The sequence below is a fragment of the Hypomesus nipponensis genome, chromosome 6 (genome assembly GCF_054491055.1).
Source record: "Hypomesus nipponensis isolate SF chromosome 6, ASM5449105v1, whole genome shotgun sequence".
Taxonomy (NCBI): Eukaryota; Metazoa; Chordata; class Actinopteri; order Osmeriformes; family Osmeridae; genus Hypomesus; species Hypomesus nipponensis.
This window is the reverse complement of record NC_140366.1, coordinates 2,594,438-2,615,451: the sequence shown is the minus strand read 5'-3', so window position 1 is coordinate 2,615,451 and position 21,014 is coordinate 2,594,438. Positions and strand designations below refer to the sequence as shown.

General features: G+C 45.5%; 1 protein-coding gene across 4 annotated transcripts; it reads right to left on the bottom strand.

The window, feature by feature from the left end:
- Positions 1 to 7,358: 7,358 nt before the first annotated feature.
- Positions 7,359 to 20,855, bottom strand: LOC146286393 (uncharacterized). Of its 4 annotated transcripts, XR_014758513.1 has the most exons (4): positions 18,291 to 20,855; positions 12,169 to 12,375; positions 9,384 to 9,417; positions 7,359 to 7,414 (listed from the first exon to the last, which is right to left on the bottom strand). XR_014758513.1 is itself a non-coding variant. In XM_084700550.1 (3 exons), the coding sequence occupies exon 1, from the start codon at positions 15,651 to 15,653 to the stop codon at positions 14,202 to 14,204; it is 1,452 nt and encodes a 483-aa protein (XP_084556676.1). In that variant the 5' UTR covers positions 15,654 to 16,630; the 3' UTR covers positions 7,359 to 7,414; positions 9,384 to 9,420; positions 12,169 to 14,201. The 4 variants fall into 4 exon arrangements, 3 of the variants coding, with proteins under 3 accessions (XP_084556676.1, XP_084556675.1, XP_084556674.1); XM_084700550.1 differs by lacking the exon at positions 18,291 to 20,855 and having other exon boundaries at positions 9,384 to 9,420; positions 12,169 to 16,630; XM_084700549.1 differs by lacking the exon at positions 18,291 to 20,855 and having other exon boundaries at positions 7,359 to 9,171; positions 12,169 to 16,630.
- Between the last annotated feature and the right edge of the window lie 159 nt (positions 20,856 to 21,014).

Below are 21,014 nucleotides of genomic sequence, written 5' to 3'. Positions count from 1 at the left end.
CACGCAAACTCAGCAGCTTGGCATGCTGGGACATGGAAAGGATTAAACATTTAGACTTTTATCAAGGTAAAAAATGTTGGCTTGTCCTTATTCATCAATGTCCTCAAAAAAAATCTGCAGAGCCAGTAAACACAGTAGTCTGTGGCAGTGCCGGATCCAGGGGGGGGCTGGGGTGGGCTGCGCCCCAGATTTCTGCCGCGCCCCCCCAAGCTCCTTCTGACTTCAGCCAAAATAGTTACATGTTGAAGCTGTGAAAAAGGCTGTTAGTGCTTTCAGTAATAGATCATTACTTTTAAAAAGATTCCCCAGTGATTGTCTGGTTGATAATGGGCAACGTGGGTTAGAGCTCTGCATCCACGTTTACCGATAAAAGTGAAATCAACATCGAAGTCCTTGCCTCTCACTTGTTCTAAAAGTTATTGTATATCGGCCTTTAGTGGAGGGCTTTTGACTAATAGTAAAGTGTAGCATTGGTGTTTAATGTTAGACCCTGGAATTTCATACTTCTGTTTCATTTGTCATCTTTATATGTTTTCATAGAAGATACACGGGTTAAAGACGTTAACAGTAGACTTTTAGCTTCGTTAGCCATCGATTGTTCTTTGCGTGCGTGTTCGTACCTACAAAGAAAAACCTTTTATCATGCATTGATTTCTGATCCCCAAACCATCTACTACTGCCCCTGCGACAAGGGACATTAAAATCATACTCCAGGCAGAGCGTGCTGATCCTAGTGGAAGCACTTCCCTGTCTCTTGGTACCAACGTTACCGCTACTGTGGGTGAAGGCGAGCATGGTTTGGATGACAGCAATTCAATGCAGCCTGTTCTGCAAACGTACCCCATGCGCATTTTCAGCCAAGGTCCTAGGCATTGCTCCCAAACTTGGTTAGATTACTCAGCCAAGCTACATGCATGTTTCTGCTTCCCCTGTCAACAATTTGGAGTCAGAAATTATGGAAAAAAAGACATCACCTTCACTAGACAAGGTTTTTAACAATTGGAAAACGGCGGCGGTTTATTTTACATAGAGCTCAAAAAACTATTTTGCGCTCAAATGAATGCCCAAAAATTTTGCTCGCACGTTGCGCGCGCTCGCACTGTGGAGGGTCCTATCCAGCATCACATCAACCCAGGATATGTCATGGGTTTGGGTTAAGCCCCGAATGTGTGGGGGGAATCTGGCTCCGCGCCCGATTAACACTCAGATCGTTAAGCAGACTAAAAAATGATAACATAATGGTTATATAAAAAATTATACGACCCTCTTCCGTAATCATGATGCCCCCCCAGAAATGTTCACTGCCCCCCCAGTCAAAGCAGGCTGCATCCGGCCTTGTTCTGTGGGGTGACTGTCTGTCTCTTGAGGGCGTGCAGGCAGGGCCTGGCCTGCAGGCAGGGCAGGCCAGATGGATGAATCTGTCTTGGGGTCAGGGCTGAAGAGAAGCCGTCCAGCTAGAGAGGGGAAGTCCAGCAAGGGGTCTGTGATTCTATCAGCATCTGTTGCATCCTCTGTTACACTCAGCATCCTCTGTTGTTGCTCTCTGTTGCACTCTGTTGAGCAGGGCAATACTTGAACTTGAATTCAAATGTGTTGGAAACCCATGCAAAGTCACTCAAAACACTGGTTTGATTCCAGGCTTTCCGAAGAATATTTGAAACTGGTCCGCATGACCTGTAAAAGTGAAGAAAGTGTCCATGTCAGTGGTGAAAATGAAGCTTTTTCCATCTACACTTGATACAGACTTCAGTTTTGACTGTGAAATGCAGTGGCAATACTTGAACTTGAATCCAAATGTGTTGGAAACCCATGCAAAGTCACTCAAAACACTGGTTTGATTCCAGGCTTTAGGAAGAATATTTGAAACTGGTCAATATACACATTTGACCAAAGACCAGCTCGACATTTGCCTGTAAACAGTGATTCTGACTGTCAGAGACCTTTAAATAGGCTGATCAAGTGAAACTAGCCTGGCTAACGTAGGTCAATTTCTCAGGCAATTGACGAATTAAACAGGTTCGCCTTGAAAAATCCTATATACTGGCTATCTTCAGCAGGCTCTTGTCTACAAAAAGCAGTCATCCCTGACGTTTCTGGAGTAGAATTAAGTGAAATACAAAATTGTTTACACACTGCCAGTGAGCGAGCCAAGCCTGACTCTGAGGCTAAAGTCAAAACAATGTACAGTATATCCCCGGGACGCAGTCTCACTCCACTTGCAAGTTTTGCACAACTCACAAAAAAAATATCTGGCTAAAAGCACAATTCCCACATCTCTTGAAGGCTGCCCTGTTCGTCTTTTTTGGGGTAGACCAGTGGTTCTCAACCCTGTCCTCAGGGACCCCCTGTCCTGCATGTTTTAGATGTTTCCCTGCTCAAACACACCTGATTCCAATAAAAGGGTCGTTATCTAGCTCTGTAGAAGCCTGGTAACGAACATGCATTTGAATCAGGTGTGTTGGGGCAGGGAAACATCTAAAACAAGCAGGACAGGGGGTCCCTGAGGACAGGGTTGAGAACCACTGGTGTAGTAAAATTCCGCATAGGCGGAAGCCAAAGCATGGCTATAGATATATTCAGCTTTATATCTATAGCCATAGCAATAGATCATTCAGCTTTTTTATCATAAAATAAGACATTTCTCCAATGGCACCAATTGTAAGATTTGGTTAAAGTTCAAACTGCTGTAATTTAGTCCTATTTATAAATGGGACATAAAAACAGGACAACGGGATGGGTTGCTGCTGTAAAGAATAGCTTACTAAGATATTCATAGTGCTTTAAAAAGGTTGCTTGGGGTGCCATAACTTGTCCATCCACCCCATCCATCATCTGCCACTTGTCCGGGGATCCGAGGCGTTCCCAGGCCAGTCGAGAGACATAGTCCCTCCAGCGTGTCCTGGGTCTTCCCCGGGGCCTCTTCCCAGTGGGAAGTGGTACGGTCACCCAAGGCAAACAGGTTCCAGGTGAAAGACCAGACAAAGCGTGGCTCAAAAAACCAACCATGAAGAAAAACATAATGGTTCTCAGTTGCCCCTGCCCGGAAGCGGGTCACCGGGCCCCCCCCCCTGGAGCCAGGCCCGGGGGTGGGGCTCGATGGCGAGCGCCTGGTGGCCGGGCCTTTTCCCATGGGGCCCGGTCGGGCACAGCCCAAAGAGACAACGTGGGACCCTCTTCCAGTGGGCTCACCATCCGCAGGAGGGGTCATGGGGGTCGGGTGCAGTGTGAGACGAGCGGCGGCCAAAGGCGGGGGCCTTGGCAGTCCGATCCTCAGCTGCAGAAGCTAGCCATAACTTGTCATTTAAGGGAATTTCAAATCATGCCTAGAATCAGTGGCGATTTGTCCTAGCTGAAGTTCCTGAAATGAATTTGCGCAAGAGGCATCAGGCTGAACAATCGATTGAGCCATTACTAGATCTGTAGACTATATGTTCAGTCATCAACTGGATAATAAATAAGATGTTTAGCATTGTCAGATTTGGTCCAAGCTCAAACAGCCGTAATTCAGTCATATTTTCAAATATCAAGGTGAAACTTTGCAGGGTACTTTAGGGTGGTGTCATCTTAAAGCCTATTAGGTTTGAAAAACCATCATTCAAAATTACATCCAATTTTGTGACAAAAACTTATTGAGGCAATGTGTACATTTACATAAATACACCCCTTTCAGCCATTTTGTATTTGATTCAACTGTCTTTTAAAAAAAAATATGTGAATGATACATATCTGTACAAGATTGACAATGTCAATTTGACCTTTTTTGTAGGAGAAGATCTATTTTGAAGGTTTTCCCAAATTATCACTGTACAGGAAAATCCATCATGGTGGACCTTATGGGTCCTTGAGGCTTTTTTGTTCCCTCATGAAAAATGAGGCATGCACACCAAGTTTCAGAAGAATTGGAGCAATGGGGTGGAAATGCAATCACTCTGAAAAGTGGACTTTGGGCGTGGCCTGTGGCGCCCCCTATGGTCTGATGTGGGCCAGTCTGTGTTTGGGCCGTAGTTGTGGCATGTTGTATCAATATGCCAAATTTCAAAACTTTTTACCAATGTGTTCATGAGATAAATTACAATAATAAATATAGCTGCAAGCAGCGATGCGGGTTCCTCCGCAAAATATTATAAACATGTACACTGTACAAAAATGAGAATTGGACAACAAAAGAGCAAAACTACTTCATGTTTGGCCAACAACAGGCTGAATGGGGATTTGAACTAATGAGCACAAGGTTACAAGTCAGTCTCTCTATCCTCTCTACCACACACCAACTGTTGAGATTGTATGAATAGAAAGGGCAGTGTATTAGCTTTGGGACAAAGGTTAAGAAACGGTTGACATTTCAAGGTGAAATTGCATGAAATTGTACTTGGTATTTCAGAATTATGTCATCCTGTTTAACTAAACAGATAATCAAAATGACAGGCCAAAAGATAATGGCTGAATTCCAACCTACTATCTTATACTTTACAGGTCACCAATCCAGCCCATTGAGCTATTCTCAGGGCCCTATCTTGCACCCCAAGTGTGAAATGCCTGTCATTGGCCGAATGTGTCGTCAGTACTACCTGTTCCTTCAAAGTAAAAGTTTCCCCTATCTAACTCGATTAGCCTAATATGGGTTATCTATCAGTTACATTTGAGGGTATTCACGTTTATAAACTTGCCAATTAATCTTTATTGACTTGGGAGTTCGCCCCTCCAACTTCATTCAATGCATCTACTTTTTTAGGGCCTACTGATATCTACAGGCTAAATAAACTAATGTCAAAATGCTGTAGGCTTAGTCGTGTTTTTCCATGTATATTTGTATTAGTAATATTATAAGATCACATCAATCAATTTTATTTGCCCCTTAGTGTGGTGGTGTTGCTGTAAATTGTTAGCTAACTGATAGTGCTTATAGATTCAACATTCCATTGAACTTCTTTCACACAACTGTAAAAATATATACATCATGGCAATTCTAAATGTGCAGAGGAAAATGGAATGTGCAACTGAAATGCAGGGATAGCAGCATGTGAGGTTCTTGCGCACTGATGATCCTGTGCCCCCTGCTCAGACACAGCTTGTGCATGTGAGGTTCTTATGCACTGATGATCCTGTGTTCCCTGCTCAGACACAGTTTATGCATGCCGTTAGGCGCTTGACCTCCTCACTGTAGTCTGTCACTGACACAGAGTTTCATGCATTCAAATTTCCCCCCAGTCATCTAAACACCATACTCCACTAATTGAATGATTACTTTTAAGTGTACAAAATAAGTTGAACTATTAATAATACAAATGCTGTGTCAAGTTGCATGGGTAGTTTTGATGGAGAGCAATCTTCAAGACATGCCACACATCTTTCATTGGATATAGGTTGGGGCTCTCACTGGGTCACTCAAGGATATTGACCTTTTTATTCCTTAGACTGGTGGTCACCAATCCTGTTGCAGGAGAGCTCCCTTTGTGTATAGATTTCACTCCACACGGCCTTAGCTGCAGTTAGTGAGTGGTTGCACAACTAACTAGCACACACATGGTGTACTTTTCTCTGTTCCTTTGGGATGCAACATTCAAGTACCATACAAAGTCAAATACATTTCAACACCTAACTGCACCTTCTCTTTCTGCATTAAATACTGTTTCTTAAATATGTCCAGATACATGTGTTAGTTATAGGCTACTACATTCATTTAAGAACTCTGAAATCCAAACAAACATTCATGCACTTAAACTTTATAAAAAATGTCATTTCTGGAGAAGGGTCATTTCAGGTTTCAAATCTATTTTATTGCAGACAAATGCAAAAGGGCAACATGGCGTTAAACTTGGAGCTTTTTATATACAAACTGTATCAACACTTAACAGCGGTGTAACAATTGGCGGGCCCGAGTGCAGATCTCACCAACGGGCCCCTTAACCGACCTATCGTCGGGCGAAATTATTGAGTGTTGATCTTAGCGAGGCCCATGGAAATGTACTTATTATCAGTGTTGCGTCTGAACACGTTGATGAACTTGCTCATAATTTTGGTGAACGTGAACTGAACGTAGCCTACTGTATTACTGCCCGATGAACGATACTTTGCAATGGACGCATTCATTCTGGTGTCTGTGAATGCCGCGTTCACTCTTTTTAATTTTGTTTAATAAGGTGCCAGATTTCTAGAGACTTCCAGGCTAAAAACACACCGTTAACAGTCTTGTGTCCAGGGTTACCCAACCTGTCAATCGCTGCGTGTTCTTTCTTTCTTTCTTTCTTTCTTCTACTGTCTATGCATGGCAAGTGTGAGAACGCCAAATTCCGTAGAGGCAGAGAACGGTATTGCAGACGGCAGCCAGATATTGAAAAAAAGAACTGAACTAACTTAGTTCATTATTTGGAGCATTAAACTTAGTTCATGTAGAAAGTGAACTTTCCCGACACTGCTTATTACAATACACATTGTGAATTGATTGATAAGCCATGATGAGTGATTAGCCTATCTAGCGTTAGCTATTTTCCAACAACATCCTGCACATTGTTTTCAATATCTAACCTGGCTGCTGCCTTATGCCTATACGTGCATTTAATGACGTTTCATAGCCATGTCTAAATGCATTCAATAGGCTATACCAGACTAAACGTTAGCCTACCCTGGTGGCTGAGTTTCACTCATTGCTGTTGGGCTGGGGATCAGACGTAGCGTCCTCTTGAACACCTTCCCACAAATCCAAATGAAGATAATTTTGCCAGCTTTGCCACCCTTTCATCCTGCTCTTTGCGTTCGTGCCGCTTCCTGCAGCCACTTTTGTGTTTTTGAATGAAGAGCATGGGGTAGCGTAACCGCAATTACTCAACACACAAGGCAATGCAACACAACAGAATGGCAAACGATCACAACGTGTGGGTGGGCTATAGAATCATTGACAACATATTACCCAGACAATATTACTTAATAAAAACGAGATTCGTTTAATTCAGCAAAAGGCAAATGAGGCTAAATGAATTAGGCTATTTGCTGTTGTTAAAACTGACTATTGTTAAAATGTTTATTGGGCAGGTGAGAATAAGTGACACCATAATTGAGAAATGTTTGTGAATTGATCGGACTGGATCATATATTAACCTTTCTGTGATTTACGCGGAGCGAGGGGCCCAGTCAGTTCTTCAGGTAGAGTTCTCACTTGAGATCGAGGACGGGCCCCCTTTCGTCACGGGCCCTAGTGCGGCTGCACTCCCTGCACTCCCTATAGTTACGCCACTGCCGTCGCACCGCGGAGGACCTTTCGTTGATGGCACGTTGTCGAAGCGCAGAACACCGCCAGGATCGATGAGGGTCAAGCTCTTACTGTAGCGTCCCCAAGCTTTAAAGGATGGTCAATCTCCAACTGATGTTTCATGCAAAGCTTTATTACGTTACTGCAATGTGTTCAACACCGTAAGAGCTGAAACAAACACATATATTCACATTACCATTTGCAATTTACAGGTGCCGTTGCTAACAGTAGACAATTGGCTAACAATCTTTTAAGAAATTAACAAACCTTGTTCTCCCATTTACTTGGGGGCTGTAAAAAAAAAGTGGCCTTCAATTTCTGTAACTCTGTAATTCTCTTTTCTTTATAACCAGAGCCTGTTAAAGGAGAGCCTTGCCACTCCCTATTAAGCCCCATTGTACCGAATTTGGTTGCAGTTCCACCAGAGTTCCACTGGGGGTGATCACGAGCGAGTGCATGTTGAATGGGAGTCTATGGAGCTAAACGGCTAAATTGGTCTCTTTTGCCTGATTGTCGTTGAGAAATCTCCGATTTGATTGTAGTTTTTGCATGTTCAACATGGATTGTAGGTCGAAAGTTGAATGAACGAGTACTTATGTCCTTTTGATTTTTTACAGGGTGAGTCGTTGTTGCCCATAACACGCTAGCATTCTGCTAATGAATGCTTATTGGTTAGTGAAGGACTGATACGACCAGAGCTCTTGCTTGATGGCATCCGAAGCGGAATCAGAATGTCAGAGCATTAGCAACATTAGCAACAACATTAGCAAGCCAAAACTCTTTCTAGCATGTGTATCGACAGGAAGAGCCTAACCTGTCAGCTGTGTTGTCGATGCCCTGAGAGAAAAAAGTATGTGACCAGAGCTTGCCGTAAAGCAGTAGCTCTGGTCGTACGATGTGTATGACGTCAATTACATTTTCAAAAGCTTTTTAGAACAGAAAGGCGACTTTAAAAAAATCTACCAGCCAGCAGTGTGTATTTTTTTTTTGTCCTCCCCTTTCGAATTCAGAATTCAAATTACTAGACAAAAAATTATATCCTGAGAAAAGTGGATTTTGAGGGGTATAGCTCCATAGACCATTCATTCTGCACTCGCTTGTTAGCGCCCTCACATGGAACTTAAACCAGTTCAGAACCCGGAAGTTTCCTGAGAGTGGCAGTTTTCTCTATATTAGACATTCTCTGATATAACCTTTACTTTTCCTTTGTCTTTCTTAAGTCATGCACATCAGTCACTTCTTCACATTTAGAAAGTGCGCGCTTATTTCGTGCTTCCGTTACCCATAAGCACGTGACGTACATTTCAAATTAAAAGGCTATAGGAAGGTCACTAATAAAATACAGCGGTAAAGACAAACAAAAAATAAAAATCACAATAAGAACTTGTCTTTAGGTCCTTTACAATCGCCTTGAAGACACAAATGGGGGATAAAATGATCTTCATGAAAATCTTACACAAAATATGAGTATGTATAAATGTTGTGAAAGTATACTCGCATAGTATATTATTTACTATGGAAAGGGTCATGTTTTATGTAACTGTTTGTCTTACTATTTTCAACAGAATGTATTACATTGTAGAATTCCTTGAGGAAAACCTGTTGGGAATAGTGGCCCAGTGTTGGACCGATGAAGAAAATGAGGTAAATGTCATATTCAAACAACCCTTGTTAACTATTTATACTGTGGCGTTGTTGAATACTCGATTCTGATTGGTTGCTAAAGTTTTATATGTATAACATTTTATATGTATATCATACAGTAATTACAATGGTGTTTTATGCATTTCAGCAACAATACAGCTACTGGCCACCATCCAACCAGACCAAAAGGGCAAAACAACAGGAGATCCCGGATGAGGAGCTGTGGATCAGCAGAAGAGTCCGGATCTTTGCAGCAACTGGTCAGTTGAAATCGACATTAGCTTTGTACAAAAATGTATTCATTGTTTAACTCTAACTGTAGCTATTTGATTTTACTTAACTGTTACTATTTGATACTTAAGGTGATTTTGAGAGAGCACTCCGATGGAGCAAGACAGCTGAGGACAAGTCTACCGTCGAAACGGAGGAGGACCAACCTAGAAAAAGAAAAGACCTAACACATTTGGAGACAGCAGTGAAGGTAAGAACTTACCAAAAACATATTTGGTGTGGTACTCATTTGTCTGCTGCTGAAACGAAACAGAAAAAAGGATTTAGATTGAGATCATGGAAAACAAAGACTGTGTGTTTTGTGACCTATTTAGATGAGGGTTCATCATGGGAAGTTGAGCCGATGGAAAAGACAAAAAGTCGAGGTAGGTATACAATGTATACTCATTCACTAGAGTAATAGACCATTGAAATATGGCTAAATGCAATAACTTTATAATGTGCATGCTCTTAAGATGGACCATTTCCACGAGCCAAAGCAACTACGGACTCTTTAAAAAAGAAGATAGATATAGGTAAAGTCCTCACTTTTTTGTTCGCCTGTCTTTGTTTATTATTTGTTGTCTATAAAAAAGTTATTATTTACTAGCCATTATGATAGTCCATCAGTTTAATAGAAAACTACATATCTTTAAACTTTACATTGTGACAAACCTTCAAATCTGATTCCAGCTAAACTTCCAACCCCTTCCCGGCCAAAGAAAGCAAAAAGTATGGCAAAAAACCAAGTCACTCAAGATACACAGTACTTGACAGAAATATTTCACAGTAATCAATTACAAATCCCCTCCTTGAGTCACCACCTTACCGCGGTGGAGGGGTTTGCGTGTCCTAGTGATCCTGGAAGCTATGTTGTCGGGGGCTTTATGCCCCTGGTAGGGTCTCCCAAGGCAAACAGGTTCCAGGTGAAAGACCAGACAAAGCGTGGCTCAAAAAACCAACCATGAAGAAATACAACAATGGTTCTCAGTTGCCCCTGCCCGGAAGCGGGTCACCGGGGCCCCCCCCTGGAGCCAGGCCCGGGGGTGGGGCTCGATGGCGAGCGCCGGGTGGCCGGGCCTTTTCCCATGGGGCCCGGTCGGGCACAGCCTGAAGAGGGCTGATCAGGCCCTGATCAGGGCTGTCCGGTCCCTGTACGACCGGTGCCAGAGTTTGGTCCGCATTGCCGGTAGTAAGTCGAACTTGTTTCCGGTGAGGGTTGGACTCCGCCAGGGCTGCCCTATGTCACCGATTCTGTTCATTACCTATATGGACAGGATTTCTAGGCGCAGCCAGGGTATTGAGGGGGTCCGGTTTGGTGACCTTAGGATCGGGTCGCTGCTTTTTGCAGATGATGTGGTCCTGTTGGCTTCATCGGGCCGTGACCTTCAGCTCTCACTGGAGCGGTTCGCAACCGAATGTGAAGCGGCTGGGATGCGAATCAGCACCTCCAAATCTGAGGCCATGGTTATCGACCGGAAAAGGGTGGAGTGCCATCTCCGGGTCGGGGAGGAGATCCTGAACCAAGTGGAGGAGTTCAAGTATCTCGGGGTCTTGTTCACGAGTGAGGGAAGAATGGAGCGCGAGGTCGACAGGCGGATCGGTGCGGCGTCCGCAGTGATGCGGGCTCTGCATCAGTCCGTCGTGGTGAAGAAGGAGCTGAGTCGAAAGGCGAAGCTCTCTATTTACCAGTCGATCTGCGTTCCTACCCTCACCTATGGTCACGAACTATGGGTAGTGACCGAAAGAACGAGATTGCGAATACAAGCGGCCGAAATGAGCTTTCTCCGCAGGGTGTCCTGGCTCTCCCTTAGAGATAGGGTGAGAAGCTCGGTCATCCGGGAGGGGCTCAGAGTAGAACCGCTGCTCCTCCGCGTCGAGAGGAGCCAGCTGAGGTGGCTCGGGCATCTGATTAGGATGCCTCCTGGACGCCTCCCTGGTGAGGTGTTCCGGGCACGTCCCACTGGGAAGAGGCCCCGGGGAAGACCCAGGACACGCTGGAGGGACTATGTCACTCGGCTGGCCTGGGAACGCCTCGGGGTCCCCCAGGAAGAGGTGGTGGAAGTGGCCGGGGAGAGGGAAGCCTGGGCCTCCCTGCTTAGGTCGCTGCCCCCGCGACCCGATCCCCGGACAAGCGGCAGATGACGACGACGACAATTACAAATCTACAACATGGAAAATACTGTTGATTCGATAATTCTACACATTCTCAAATGTATTTCCCATCTATGTCCACATTCTCAGATCCATTCCATGTAACTACCATTGCAAAATCGTTTTTTCATGTATTTTTTTCCCATTGTATTTTGCTTGCAGATGAACTACCTGAATCCCAGCACTCCATGACGCTGACACAGCATTTTGTCGAAGGTAAACTGACCATTTTACATGAAGATTTTTGAACATGTCCTAAGAAAATGCTGTTCTGTTGCCCTATAGCAGACCAATAATGTCATGATAACAGACTTTCATATAATCACAATATTGCTATGTTGCCAATTTAGACAAGAGACCCTCTTGGCCAGCGACAGCTTGGCAGCCAAGAAAACTGCAAGGTATGCCTTTTTATACATCATATTTCAACTTAACCTATGATATAGCCTAAAGTAGCCTAATAATCCCTAGCATTTTTGCAGACACTGACCGTGGTGGTGATGGAAGGTGATTCTTAATTACAGATACACTACAAGTTCTCCTTCAAAAGGTGGAGACAATTGAAGCAAGCCAGAGGGAGATTCTATTGCGCAGAAGCCAGGGAAGACAAAGTGAGGAGCCTGCACTCAACTTTGTTGTGGCACAATGCCTAAAAGAACTTCAGGATCTTGAGGAGCGCCTCAAGTTCAGAAAGAGAGTGGTTGGTCGCTAGAATAATGCTTAATTCAAGTTGAACTGTCCTGTAATTTATAAACTACCTAATTTGGTATATTAACTACCAACATAAATTAAACAGTTTAAGACTAAGAATTATGTACTGTTGAAATGAAAAATTGCAAGTTGAATGTGGTTACCTTCAAGGCCTGGTTATTTTCAACAGATTCACCATCTCAGCCTCACTGGTGGGGCCACTCCTGGCGAGTGCGTCAGGAGAGTAATGCGGTCCGTGGCAACAAATGCTGTCTGGAACTGCTACAGCCTCAAGGGGAAAAGGGAAAAGTTGCCCTTCATTGGCACTACTGTGTGCACAACAATTCAACGTTGAGTCTGAGTACTTCTTTCTGTGAAAGAATCACATAAAATGTCTTAAAATGTTGATGATCTCACTTAACACTGAATGTATGTTTGTGTTGTCTGTCCAATTGCAGAAGCAGTTATGAAATGGAAGGCAGGTCTGGGAGATAAGGAGGTTGAAATGCTGATAGGGGAGACTGTAACGGCAATAGGTGGTGGACTCAAAAGCACGACTCTGAATATTTACAAAAAAGGTTCTTTACTGGATACAGAAGGCAGAGACCGACATGAGGTAGAAAGACAAACTAGCAAAGAGAGATTGAAACATAGGGGCTAAATACACTGGGGCTAGATTGAAAACAGGTTCTGTCAATCAGGGCTGGGGAGGTCAATCACAGGCAGGGTAGGAGACACTGAAATGAGAGGAGAGGTGAGTACACAGAAAAAACTAAGACATGACCTAGGGAGTAGGGCGGGATGTGACAGTACCCCTCCCCTTAGGGACGGCACCGGACGTCCCAGGCTGGTCAGGGTGGCGGCGGTGGAAGTCGTCAATAAGAGTAGGATCCATGATGAAACTGGTGGGAACCCATCGCCTCTCCTCAGGACCATACCCCACCCAGTCTACCAGGTACTGACGTCCACGACCCCTACAACGAACAGCCAGAGTACACTGGGCCACCATCTACAAGCCGGGGAGGCGGCGGGTGTCTAGAAGCAGGAACCAAGGGGCTGACCTTAACTGGCTTTATCCGGGAGACGTGAAATGTGGGGTGAACCCTCATGGAGCTGGGTAGCCGGAGGCGCACAGTCACAGGATTGATGACTGGTGATGGGGAAAGGACCCACAAACCGGGGAGCCAACTTGCGAGAGTCGACCCTCAGGGGGAGATCTTGGGTTGACAACCACACACTTTGCCCGGGACGGTAGGCGGGGGCAGGGTTGCGATGTCGATCAGCCAGCCTCTTATACCGGCTGGAGTTTCTCAGAAGCACCTGGCGAGCATTCTTCCAGGTCCGTCGACATAAACGGACAAACGCTTGTGCAGAGGGAACAGCCACCTCAGGCTCCAGGTCAGGGAACAGGGGTGGCTGATAGCCATAGGCGCACTGAGAGGGGGAGAGACCAGTAGCAGAACTAGGCAGTGTGTTGTGGGCATACTCCACCCAGATGAGGTGCTTGCTCCATGTAGTAGGGTTTCGGGAGACGAGACAGTGCAGCCTCGTTTCCAGCTACTGGTTGAGCCAGTTGAGACTGACAGTGGCCCCAACCAATGAACAAAAAGCCTTCCAGAATTGGGAGATGAACTGAGGTCCTCGATCAGAAACCACATCCCTGGGAAACCCGTGCAATTGGAACACATGAGACAAAACTACCTCTGCCATTCCCTTGGCAGAGGGCAGCTTGGGCAGAGGGATGAAGTGCACCATCTTTGAAAATCTGTCCACCACCGTAAGAACAGTGGTGTTACCCTCCGAGGGTGGTAAACCTGTGACAAAGTTGAGGGAAATCTCCGACCAGGGGCGATGGGGCACCGGAAGTGGTTTCAGAAGGCCAGATGGCGGAGACCGGGAGGTCTTGTTCTGGGCGCACACGGGACAGGCTGCAACATACTCCCCAATGTCCTTCTCCATAGCCGGCCACCAGAAACGTTGCCTGACCACAAAAAGAGTCTGTCAAACTCTGGGGTGACATGAGAGACGCTAACCCTAACCCTAACCCTAACCCTTGCCTGACTCTCTCCTCTATGCCCCACGTGACTGCTCCTACTACACAAGAGGGGGCCAGAATGTTAGTGGGGGGGCCAGGATCAGAGCAGGGATCAAACAGGCGAGACAGAGCATCTGGTTTAACATTCTTTGAGCCAGGACGTTAAGAAAGAGAAAAATCAAACCGATTGAAAAACAGTGCCCATCTGGCCTGTCGAGAATTGAGGCGCTTGGCTGTTCGGATGTATGCCAAGTTCTTGTGGTCCGTCCAAACGAGGAAAGGGTGCTCTGCTCCCTCCAGCCAATGGCGCCACTCCTCTAGAGCAACCTTGACAGCCAGCAGCTCTCGGTTCCCCACGTCATATTTCTTCTCAGCAGAAGAGAGCTTCCGGGAGAGAAAAGCGCAGGGATGGAGCTTGTGATCCTCCGCCCGTTGGGAGAAGACAGCTCCAACACCCACCTCCGAGGCGTCAACCTCCACAACAAACTGCCGATGGGGATCGGGCATGGTCAGGATAGGTGCAGACGTGAAGTACTCCTTGAGCCTACAAAAAGAGTCCTCCGCTTGAAGAGACCACAGAAACTTCACACGAGGAGACGTCAGTGCATGCAATGGGGCAGCAATGGTACTGAAATTGCGGATAAACCGTCTATAAAAATTAGCTAATGCCAGAAAACAGTGGACCTGTTTACGATCCATGGGCTTGGGCCATTCAGCCACTGCACTGACCTTGGAGGGATCCATGTGGACACTGTCCTCAGAAACAATGTAGCCCAGGAACGTGACCGTAGGAGCATGAAATTCACACTTCTCTGCCTTCACAAAGAGATTGTTGTGGAGAAGACGCTGTAGGACCAGACGGATGTGCTGAGTGTGTACCTCTGTGTTGGGAGAGAAGATGAGGATATCATCTAGGTAAACAAAAACAAAGCGGTCAAGGAAGTCTCTCAAAACATTGTTCACCAGGGCCTGGAACACGGCAGGAGCGTTGGTGAGACCGAAAGGCATCACAAGATATTTGTAGTGCCCACTGGGAGTGTTAGACGCCGTCTTCCACTCGTCTCCCTCTCTCATCCTCACCAGATGGTAGGCATTGCACAAGTCCAGTTTGGTAAAGATCTTAGAACCTTGCAGTAAATCCAATGCAGAAGAAAGGAGTGGGAGGGGGTACCTGTTCTTGACAGTTATGGCGTTCAGTCCACGATAGTCAATGCAGGGGCGTAACGTCTTGTCCTTCATCCTCACGAAAAAGAAGCCGGCCCCAGCAGGAGAGGAAGAGGGGTGAATGATCCCAGCCGCCAATGAGGACTCAATGTACTCCTTCATGGTCTCAGTCTCAGGAGCAGACAGGGAGTAGAGGCGTCCCCTGGGCGGCATGGTACCTGGCAGCAAGTCAATGCAACAGTCATAGGGTCGGTGAGGTGGCATAGCAGTGGCCCGAGACTTATTGAATACCTCCTTGAGGTCCAAGTAGCAAGAGGGAACCTTGGAAAGGTCTGGGAAGTCGGAGTCCAAAGATGGCAGGAGAGGAGACTGGGGACTCAGGAGTTGCAGGCAACGGAGAGACAGAGGAGTCTGGGCAGTCAGAAACGGGGTCCTGACGGATACAGGCATGTGCACACCCCTCTCCCCAGCTGTTTACCTCGCCGGTAGCCCAATTCATGTTAGGGTTATGCTTAACAAGCCTGGGTAAACCTCGGTGAGAGGCTGCACCGGGGAACAGAAGATATGAAAAACAATTTATTCTGTGTGATTCTCAGCCATGAGGAGCTGAAGGGGGGCAGTGCGCTGGGTTATCTTGCAAAGCAGACGACCATCCAAAGCATTCACCTCTAAAGGCTCTTGCAAAGGGACTAGATCGAGCCCCAGTCTTTCGGCCAACCATGAAACTTTCATCTGCCCCCGAGTCCACTAACACAGGATGACAAAGGGTTCTTGAAGGTGCTACCAACCGGGCCTGTGTGAGAAGAGGAGGGAATCTGTTGGAAGAAAACGTTCGGCTCACCAGTGCTCCTCTTCTCACTGGTGAGCCTGCCCTTTTACCAGGCAGGAAGAAACAAAGTGGCCCAACTGAGTGCAATACATGCACCTCCCTTCCCGCATGCGGCGCTGACGCTCGTCAGTGGACAGCCTAGCCCTTCCCAGCTGCATCGGCTCCTCCGATGTCGTAGGGGGTGGATGGGATCCCCCCGCAGGCAGCACTCTGGCCGGTAAACGCCAGGAAGGAAACTGCTCGGACTGCCCTTTCTGTGCCTGTGATGCAACCATGGCCTTGGACCTCTCCTTCACTCTCTCCTGGAGCCGAGTGTCGATCCTGATTGCCATAGCGACGAGGGAGTCCAAGTCGGGGGGTAGGTTTAGATGGACCAACTGGTCTTTTAGCGGTTCGGATAATCCATGCAGAAAAGCATCGAACAGCGAGTCGGGATTCCAGTTACTATCAGCCGCCAAGGTGCGGAATTCGATGGCATAGTCAGACTCGACGCTTACCCTGACGTACACTGATCAGCGCCCTCGCTGCCTCCCGACCAGGGGGTGTGTGAATAAAAAGTTTTACGAAGCGACTTGGTGAAACGCTGGCTCAAGTGACAGAGCGGGGAATCCCTTGCCCATTCTGCCGTAGCCCAGTCCCTCGCTCTGCCGCTGAGGAAGGAGACGATAAACGCTACTTGGGAGCGCTCCGTCGGAAACGAGACCGCCTGCAGTTCAAAGTGCAGCTCACATTGGACCAGGAACGGCTTGCAGTTCCCCGAGTCCCCGGAGAAAGGTTCGGGGTTAGCTATGTGTGTCAACGGCGTTTGCGTTGCAGTGACTCCAACTGGAGCAGAGACTGGAGAAACCCTCTCCGGCTCTGGGTTAGTCGGCTCACAAACAGGTGGGTCGAGCCGCTGCAGCAAACGCTCAGAGAGGTGGCCCACTTGGCTGCTGATGGAGGCCTGGAAGATCTCATGGCGTGAAGACATCTCCCTTACTCCGGTGCAGAACGAGCTGAGCTGCTCCTCCTGCTGATTTATCCGTTTCGCTTGGACTTGAAGCGCAGCGCGCACAGGGTCGGAGTCTGCTGAGTAGTGATGGGCTGCTCGGTACTAAGGTGTCGATACTGTCCCGACACATTCAACACTCACTGCATCGGAACAACGTTTCGAGACAGGTTTTAAAAACACTTCTGGTCACGTTTCAAAGTCTTTCGAAATGTTTTGTGACGTGATCTTGAACGAAACTTGTCTCGTACTTGCCAAAAGACTTTGACGTGTCGGGGTATAAAATGAGGCGGCAAAGCCACAAAGGTTTTGAATGCGTAAGACTATGGTATTGCGTGAAATTAGTGCCAGGAGATGGAGCTCTGTAAAAAATGATTTGTGCACTTGAAGAAAAGATTTGTAAATCAAATATAGACAAGTCAGATTTGTGAGTTTGAGACAGTTTAAGACAATTAGAGATGGTTAGAGAACGTTATATATAGCCTATATGAATATGTAACAACTGTAACAACTGTACACTGAGTTTATCGTCTCAAACAGTTCGAAAATCATATTTGGGCTTATTTGTATTGTTCGATGAAAGCCATCGCTCCCGTATTCAAAACCACGCCATCTGCATTGCAGACCGGCAATAATTCCGTTCAACTACAAGGATCCTTCAAATCACGATGTGGAATTAGCTATAAGAATGTTAGTTATGCCATATTAGTTTAGTTGTTATTAGTTGCCAGCAGATGTCGCTGTTGAGTAAAGGTTTCAAGCGTTTCAAAGGCCCCAACTCCAATGTTTCACTTGTCTCGGTGTTTCGAAAAGCCTCGATTTGCCCATCACTACTGCTGAGTCCATAACTGGCTAGTTTGTACTGTAACGGCGATAGGTGGTGGACTCAAAAGCACGACTCAGAATATTCACAAAAAGGTTCTTTACTGGATACAGAAGGCAGAGACCAACATGAGGTACAAAGACAAACTAGCAAAGAGAGATTGAAACACAGGGGCTAAATACACTGGGGCTAGATTGAAAACAGGTGTTGTCAATCAGGGCTGGGGAGGTCAAACACAGGCAGGGTAGGAGACACTGAAATGAGAGGGAGCTGAGTACACAGAAAAAACAAAGACATGACCTAGGGAGTAGGGCGGGACGTGACAGAGACTGAAGCATGCTCCAGCACAAACCATTAAGGTAATAAATAACAATGGGCAGTTATATTGTTCTTTAAAATGTCAGATTCAAAGCTAGACAGGTAAAATGGGATGGACTTGACACTCACCTTTTCTGTTTGTACATTGTTTTGTTGATAGGCGCAATTGGTCTCTTGAGTTGGAGGAGTATAGCTGCTGGAACCACGGCCTTCTTTTAGGCTTGTTTTCTTTTTAAATAAAGTTCTTGCATATAACTTGGTACGTCCATGTGTCATTTACAATTACAACATAGCGTTAATGTTGTGTGTTTGTATGTCGGAGCTCAAAATAATTAACGACTCTCTGTAATAACACAGTTAGTTGTAATTCCAAACATTCCTATCTAGGCCGACTGCTGTTGAAGGTACACTACAGTTATCATTTAGGTCTAGCTCCTCCAAGGACCAGTTGAACAGTTCACAGAAGACAGGGCCAGTTGTTTGTAGCAGGTCTCCAGGAGCTTGTTATTACTGATGTTATCAGGACATAATGCATTGTTGACTTTGGCTATTTGGTGAAGTTAAGCCCTCTAGACCGAGTTCAGAGTATCTGCAAAGGTGCCACAATCCTTAAGGCTCATGCTGCAGGGTGTACATTGGTTCAGTTCAGACTGACTCCCCTCATCTATGAAATATGCATTTTTTTCCAATTTTATATGATTTTAATTTCTTCAATTATCCTATATTTATTATTCGAACATGTTTTCAAATATTGTACCTTTCTATATTATTAGAACATATTTTCAAATATTATACCATTCTATATAATTGGGTCATCAAACATCATCACATGAGTTTTCCTTGTTTCTTGCCTCGCAAACCATTCAAATATCTTGTTGCAATCTTGTGACACTGCCTTTCAATTCGCTAGGTGGCGCTGTCAGGGTCCTAGAACTGCGGTCCTGAAACTGCGGTCCTGCAGCTCTCCGGCTCTCCAGGGCCTCCGGCTCTGCAGGTTAATACCAGAGCCTGTTTAACCCTTGTGCTGCCTTCGGGTCACATGACCAAAAAGTTCATAACGAACCATCGTTATGTTTACCCAATTTTACCCAATACAAATGCAAATAAATGTTTTTTTCTTTTAACCTTTGCAATGTGGGGGGTCTGAGACAGCCCAACGATTAAAAGAAAATGCTTCACTTTGTTTTTGTGTGCGGTAAAGTTGTCGCAAACGACGGTGGGTCACAATGACTGATGGGTCAGAATGACCCGAGGAGAACACAAGGGTTAAGAAATGTTGTGTCTTATCTGTGTGCCTGTACTTTTTATGTTTCACTGTGGGAGAGTGAAGAAAACGTACCCCTTTTTTGCCCAATAGTATGAATGTGCCCAATAGTATGAGAATGTCTAATATAGAGAGAACTGTCACCAGAGCCTGTTTAAGGAGAGCCTTGCCACTCCCTATTAAGCCCCATTGTTCCGAACTTGGCTGCATTTACACCAAGGTTCCACTGGGGGTGATCACGAGCGAGTGCATGTTGAATGGGAGTCTATGGAGCTAAACGGCTAAATTGGTCTCTTTTTGTCTCTGTCGTTGAGAAATCTCCGATTTGATTGTAGTTTTTGCATGTTCAACATGGATTATAGGTCGAAAGTTGAATGAACGAGTACTTATGTCCTTTTGATTTCTTACAGGGTGAGTCGTTGTTGCCCATAACACGCTAGCATTCTGCTAATGAATGCTGATTGGTTAGTGAAGGGCTGATATGACCAGAGCTCCCGCTTGATGGCATCCGAAGCTGAATCAGAATGTCAGAGCATTAGCAACATTAGCAACAACATTAGCAAGCCAAAACTCTTTCTAGCATGTGTATTGAGAGCCTAACCAGGGGTGCAACTACCCAGTGTCAGAGGAGTATGCAGCAACAATTTTGGCGCCCCCCCCCCAAAAAAAAAAAAAAATAAGTGTGCTGGACATCATCATGTATAGGCTTTAAATAATAAAGGTATATTTTAAAGTATATCAGTCTAGGCCTACTATAATTATAAATAATTATATATGTATATATAGCATAGGTATATTCAGGGCCCGACAAATTGTGGCAACCATATTGTGACAAGTGGTAACCTATCATCACCCCTGGCATCCACATTATTGTAGCTTATTTTTTTTCATGTACTTTATTTTCATTACAAATAAATCATCATTGATGGCATTCGAGCATATGCTTTGGGGATGTTTAAATTTGCGTTCTGATTTGTTTACTACGTCCCCACTGTCAGACATAGGCTAATTGTTATATTTCCCACTTGCAAGGTTTTGATACAGAAATGCATTTATCATTTGCAATGGCAAGATTAGCTTAGTTTATAACAAAACATGTTAAATTATTTCGATTTGGCATTAGAACTAATCAGACTTCATCTGTAAGCAACCCCACTTAAGCTCACGTTAGCAAACACTAGCTAGTCTGAAAACAGTCTGTTAACATGAATATTTGCAAGTCTCCAAGTTTGGTAGAAAATCTATGCATGATTGCACACTGTGCATGATTGATGTAAACCAGAGTTATTCAAGCTCTGGTCACTTACTTTTTTCTCTCAGGGCATCGACACAGCTGGCAGGTTAGGCTCTCCCTGTCAATACACATGCTAGAAAGAGTTTTGGCTCGATAATGTTGTTGCTAATGTTGCTAATGCTCTGACATTCACTGTTTCTGCTTCGGATGCCATCAAGCGGGATCTCTTGTCGTAGTCAGTCCTTCACTAACCAATCAGCATTCGTTAGCAGAATGCTAGCGTGTTATGGGCAACGACGACTTACCATGTAAGAAATCGAAAGGAAATAAGTAGTCGTTCATTCAACTTTTGACC

Excerpts from the sequence above, each read along its gene's own strand:
- LOC146286393 (XM_084700550.1), bottom strand. The coding sequence starts at position 15,653 with ATGCCTGTATCCGTCAGGACCCCGTTTCTGACTGCCCAGACTCCTCTG.